The sequence below is a fragment of the Falco cherrug genome, chromosome W (genome assembly GCF_023634085.1).
Source record: "Falco cherrug isolate bFalChe1 chromosome W, bFalChe1.pri, whole genome shotgun sequence".
Taxonomy (NCBI): Eukaryota; Metazoa; Chordata; class Aves; order Falconiformes; family Falconidae; genus Falco; species Falco cherrug.
This window is the reverse complement of record NC_073719.1, coordinates 18,360,225-18,365,998: the sequence shown is the minus strand read 5'-3', so window position 1 is coordinate 18,365,998 and position 5,774 is coordinate 18,360,225. Positions and strand designations below refer to the sequence as shown.

General features: G+C 56.6%; 1 protein-coding gene across 1 annotated transcript; it reads right to left on the bottom strand.

Annotated features, from left to right (window-relative positions):
- Positions 1-340: 340 nt before the first annotated feature.
- LOC129734570 (olfactory receptor 14A16-like) lies at positions 341-1,282 on the bottom strand. Its single transcript, XM_055698179.1, has one exon. It carries the CDS (start codon positions 1,280-1,282, stop codon positions 341-343), a length of 942 nt encoding a protein of 313 aa, XP_055554154.1.
- Between the last annotated feature and the right edge of the window lie 4,492 nt (positions 1,283-5,774).

The window sequence follows — 5,774 nt, the reverse complement described above, 5'->3', positions numbered from 1 at the left end:
GAGTGTGGAAGTGGAAGGAGGACAGCACTGGAGAGCCAAGGGCTGGTGTTCCCTGGTACTGCTGCCATGCCAGGAACCTTTTCCCCTCCGTCTGTGGACACAGGAACAGTCCCTGCAGCTCCAGAAAGGCCTTGGAAGGAAGAATCCCAGCAAAAATAAAGTTGCCTAATGGCCCTTTGGCTTTGTTAGATGAAGAGAGAGCAGGGCACCTTCAGAAAAGAAAATCACAGAAGGAATTAGAATGGGGACGATACCTTTGTCAGAAATGAAATACCATGAGCAACTACAACAAATTCAGAAGACAGTCTGGGTCTGTGATGAACTACATTATAAATTTTATTCATAATTTTATTCCTTCAGAAGAACATCCAGTTATCATTTTGCACATTGCACCCTTCAGCTCCTGGTTCCTCATGCTGTAGATGAGGGGGTTCAGTGCTGGAGGCACCACCGAGTACAGAACTGACACCATCAGGTCCAGGGATGGGGAGGAGATGGAGGGGGGCTTCAGGTGGGCAAACATGCCAGTGCTGAGAAAGAGGGAGATCACGGCCAGGTGAGGGAGGCACGTGGAAAAGGCTTTGTGCCGTCCCTGCTCAGAGGGGATCCTCAGCACAGCCCTGAAGATCTGCATGTAAGACAGAATAATGAAAATGAAACACCCAAACACTACTAAGACACTAGACACAATAAGCCCCACTTCCCTGAGGTAGGTGTGTGAGCAGGAGAGCTTGAGGATCTGTGGGATTTCACAGAAGAACTGTCCCAGGGCATTGCCTTGGCAGAGTGGCAGTGAAAAAGTATTTGCTGTCTGTAGGAGGGAGTTGAGAAACCCACTGGCCCAGGCAGCTGCTGCCATGTGGACACAAGCTCTGCTGCCCAGCAGGGTCCCGTAGTGCAGGGGCTGGCAGATGGCCACGGAGCGGTCATAGGCCATGACGGTGAGGAGAGAACACTCTGCTGAAAGGAAAAAGACAATCAGGAAAAGCTGTGCAGCACATCCTGAGTAGGAGATGTCCCTGGTGTCCCAGAGGGAGTTGGCCATGGCTTTGGGGAGAGTGGTGGAGATGGAGCCCAGGTCGAGGAGGGAGAGGTTGAGGAGGAAGAAGTACATGGGGGTGTGCAGGTGGTGGTCACATACTACAGCAGTGATGATGAGTCCGTTGGCCATGAGGGCGGCCAGGTAGATGCCCAGGGAGAGCCAGAAGTGCAAGAGCTGCAGCTCCCGCGTGTCTGCCAATGCCAGGAGGAGGAACTGGGTGATGGAGCTGCTGTTGGACATCTGCTGCCTCCGGGCATATGGTCCTGTCACAGGAGAAAAAGACAGCGATAATTTAGGGGAGACTTCTGCAAGCAAAATCAAAGCCATTTCCCACAGACCATCCCCCCGTCACACACAGACATCCCTCTCTTTTCTCGGAGACCTTCCTGCAGCTGTGTGGCTGCAGCCCTGCTTGGTGCTGGCCGTGTGGGTGATGAAGAGCAGGGCATCTGCCCACGGGCTCTTGACCAGCCAGCCCCACTCTGCAGCAGTGGGTGGGGGCAGGGACCAGTCCTGGTGTTTAACTTTGTCCTCTGAAACCAGTGCCAAGGCAGAAGGGCTGGTCAGCGTCTGCAGCGCCGGTGCTAAGGAACGGGAAGGGTGAAGGCATTGTAAGAGAGCTTTAGTTTTTTTCACAGCTCCCCCCCATCTCTCCTGTTGAGTATTTTCAGATGTCAGAAAAGCAGAGCATTTTTGCTGCCCTCCGGTGGAACAGAGTGAGGTCTGTGAGGCAAGAGGATTGCCTGTGGGTGAGTGCCCAGTGAGGGGAGGTGGTCTGTCCTTCTGGTTCCCAGTTTCTGTGGGCTTGCACCTTCCTGAGATGAATGGTGGCCACACTCCCATGTTACCCTGAAATACCACAAGGCACTGCTGAGAACGGTCTGACCCACCACAGACCAGTAAAGGTTGTAGACTTTCATCAGAACTCAGCATCCCACCCACAGCAAAGGATACACAGCTCATTTCACCCACCCCAGCAGTGTTTTCTCCATCACAGAAACTCTACGCATCTACGTGGGGCTTTCAGATCGCTAATGGGTGCGAGGGGACAGGTTTCCATTCTGGAGGGCAACGCACTGCTTGGAAGGGAACTTCAAGGAGGTAGCCAAGTGCCCTAACAAGAGCATCAGGTTCAGGGAGAACCAGCCCATTGCCCAGCCCCACATAGGGCATTGCCCACAGCCCCACGGGTGAGAGGAAAGCTGGGACACTTGTTCCCATGGACACACCTGCAGGAGAGGACCCACAAGGTCAGAGTGTGACTCTGCAGCTGAAACACCCATCCCCAGAGAGCCTGACAGCAAGAGCTAGAGAATAAAACTAACCCAAAACGGCAGAGAAAGAAGTAAAATTGCACTGATGGTCTAGGTAAGAGTGTCCAGGGCGAGCGAGCCAGGCACTGAGGGCAGCGTTGCCCTTGCCCAGCTCTGCTCGCCACCTCCCACACACCAACACTGCCGGGCAGCTGCTCTCAGCCCCTGTGCTCTGCAGAGGGACCGGGGCACGTGGCTGCAGAGCTGCACCACGGCTCTGCTGGAGCTCTGGCTGCAGAGGGGGTGGCTCACGCCTCGGGACCCCCAGCCCTGAGGGCAGAGGCTTTGCTGGGGGGAGAGCAGGCCAGGGGGATGCCTCAGAGAAAGGGGTCTGCACTGCACATGGTCAGAGAGAGCTTTCTGATTCTCCCTTCAACAACAATTCTGTCTGAAGTTTCCTATCAGTCCTTGCAATATCCTGGATGTCAGGAGACTTTCCTTGTGGGAGGTATCTCCCTGTGCCAGGTCTTTCCCTGTCAGTGCTCACAGACCACATCTCTGCCTCTGTGCACTGGCCCCGCACAAACGTGCCTCTCTGAAGGGCACTGGCTGGGCACAGGGTCCTGCCCGCAGGGGGAAAAGGGCAGCTCAGAACGACCCTGATGGCTCCAGCAAAGGTGCTGCTGCTGCTGTTCATAGGCGGAGGAGTGGCTGAGGGCACTTCAGGAGGCTCCTGGCAGACCTCCTCATCACTCAGAGTTACAGCTGGCAGTCTCAGGGACATCTTCAAACTCGAGCTCTCCATTAACATTTCTGCCTTCCCTCTCCTGCCCCCAACAACAGAAAACTGAAAACACAGATTGAGGAGAGCCCTGGATTTATCATAGCAATCCCTGCGCTGACCTTCGATACAAAAAGTCTCATCCAGACATATTCTGAGGGTAACCTATACTTGTAAGCAGCGCTCACCCATGCGGCACACTCTCAACAGCAGAGAGATCCTTCCCTATCAGGGCTCAGTCCATACGCCCCCAGAGCTGTCGGGAGCCCCCCGGCAGGCTGAGAGCTGCCCCTGGCAGGCGGCAGAGCCCCTGCCCCAGCACACAGCCCCCTGGGCTGCAGGGACCCTGCTGGCAAGGACAGCCCTGGGCACCCCTGCCTGCACAGCCACCTTCACAGCCCTGCAGCCGGCCCTGGCACAAGGCAGCCCACATGCCCTGGCCCTCCCACGCTGCAGCAGGGAAGCCCTGCTCTGCAGCACACTGGCCTCCTCCACAGCACAAGGCTCCCACACGGTCCCACAGGCTGGGGGGGCCCCAGCTGCTGCAGACCCGGCTAGCAACTGCAGAGGCATTGCCCTGCAGCCACACACTTACCGGCTCCAGGGCTCTGCAGATTTCTCCAGCAGGGAGCTCTCAGCAGCCTCCCACCAAGGGCTGCTTTTGAGCTCTCCCTGCCTCCCTCCTCTGCCCCTCTGGGCTCCCTCCAGCTGTCCCTGGGGCTGCAGGGGAACCTGCTGGGCAGCAGGATGAGGCAATCCCTCATGGGCCTTGCCTCTCCTGGGGGGACACACTTATTTCCAGCCGTGGCAATTCTCTTACTAGAAAAAGTTTTGTGCAGGAGTATCAACTTTTGTTAACGCATTACTAGAGAGGACACCAGGAAGACTGCAGCAAAGGACCCAAGTACTCCTAAAAGAGCGTGTGTGCATGTGTGTGTCTGGTGGTTCTGCAGGCAGGGGCAGGGAGGATGTCTTCAGTGCTTCAGTAAGCCCTGCAGAGCCCATTTCAGCACTTCATTGCACAGTCCGAGGGCTCAAGACTCAGCTCTCCCTTGCCCAGGCCATGTCTCTGCTCTGAAGCAAAGCCTTTGCACCCCCGGGCTCGGGGACACTTGGTACCAGGTTGCCTCATGGCCAGGCAGAGCTGGGCTGGTGCCACAGCTGGGGGGCTTCAGCCCAGATGTGCAGCAGGGCCCTCAGCCAGGGGCCCACGCAGAGGCAGCTGCAGCCCGTCCTGTTGCAGACAGAGCTGTGACCCTGAGGGAACCAAGTGCCAAGGCAGGTGGCAGAGCTCAGCACAGCTGCTCGGCAAGGACAGCAGCCTCCAACAGCCCAGGCATCCACCACGCGGTTTAGACCGGTGAGGCAATTCCAGGGCACCCGAAGGAGTGTTCCCTCCTTCTGCACAGGCCACAACCTGCCAGTGTATGACCTGGGGCCTGCACTCTGCTGCTCTCCTGCCTCACTCCCCTGGGAGATGAGACTCCACCATTTCTTTGCTCCTAGTACCAAGGTGGACACGAATGATGCAGGGTTTCAGATCCAGGGGAGCATCACAGCTGCTGGCCCATCTGGCAGCTGTGCTAGAACGCTGATGCAAAGAACCTGCAGACACCTAAACGTGCATTGTCACTGTGCTGCCCTGTGGCTGTCAGCGGGCGGTTACTTGACCACTGGCTTGCAGGATCCCACCAAGCCTCTGTCTCGCTGCTCCCCTCCTTCTTCACTCACCTCGATGTCTGTAGGGCTGTTCTCTCACATCATTCTCACTCCTCTCCCTTTCTGCTTTGTCCTTTGAGAGACCAGCCTGAGGGGTCTTGCCATACAGGTTAGCCTATGGCAGTAAGGTCTCCCAATCGCCTCCTGATACCTAAGCTCCCAGAAGTCCAAAAGAGACACCTCTCACTTCAGGACAGCCCACCTTCAGGAGCTGGGTGGCTGCAGGCTGCGCTCCAGAAGGGCACAACTCTCCGGTGGCATCGCTGTGTGATCAGGGAGCCCCATGGAGAAGACACCCCAGGAATGCTGCTGGGTAGCTGTGCACAGGCAGCTGCAATGTGCCCTCTGTGTCCCTGGCTGCAGGGGCAGAGCGGAGATCCTTCTCAGGTATGATGAGGCAGCATGAGGAGTTTGCAGATCGGTACTTGGAAACTGGCTGCCTCTGCTCTCAGCAGCGTCCAGTTCCTTCTCTGGGAAGCACTGGGGGTGACAGTCCTGCAGGTCAAGGAGCTGCCAGCACAGGGCAGCTGAAACCAGGGCGGGTGGACAGACTGGCTGTCCTCAGTCCGCACAAAGGGACTGTCTCTTTGCCTCTCAGGGCCCACCTGATGGCACCTGGAGTGCAGCAGGAATGGCAGTGCCAAAACCACTCCTCAGCTGTGGTGGGGCAACCGGAACAAAATACACAGAGAAAAATCCCCTCAACTCCGCTCCATAGCTGGGTGAACACGGGGTGGCAATGCTGTGAAGCCCTTTGATGCCCTGAGTGTATTTAATCCTAGATCACGCCACGTTCCTATTTCGCTACTGCTGTAGGGAAGGACTGACTCCTGCAGAGCCCACAGCAGAGTCTCCTACTCCCTGGAGCACCCTCAGCAAAAACCAACTCATGAGAGATCTACTAAAGGTCTTCGGGAAAGCAGAGAGGCCTTTTCATTGGGGTTCCTCTGAGAAATATGTTAGGTTTTGCTCAGCAAAG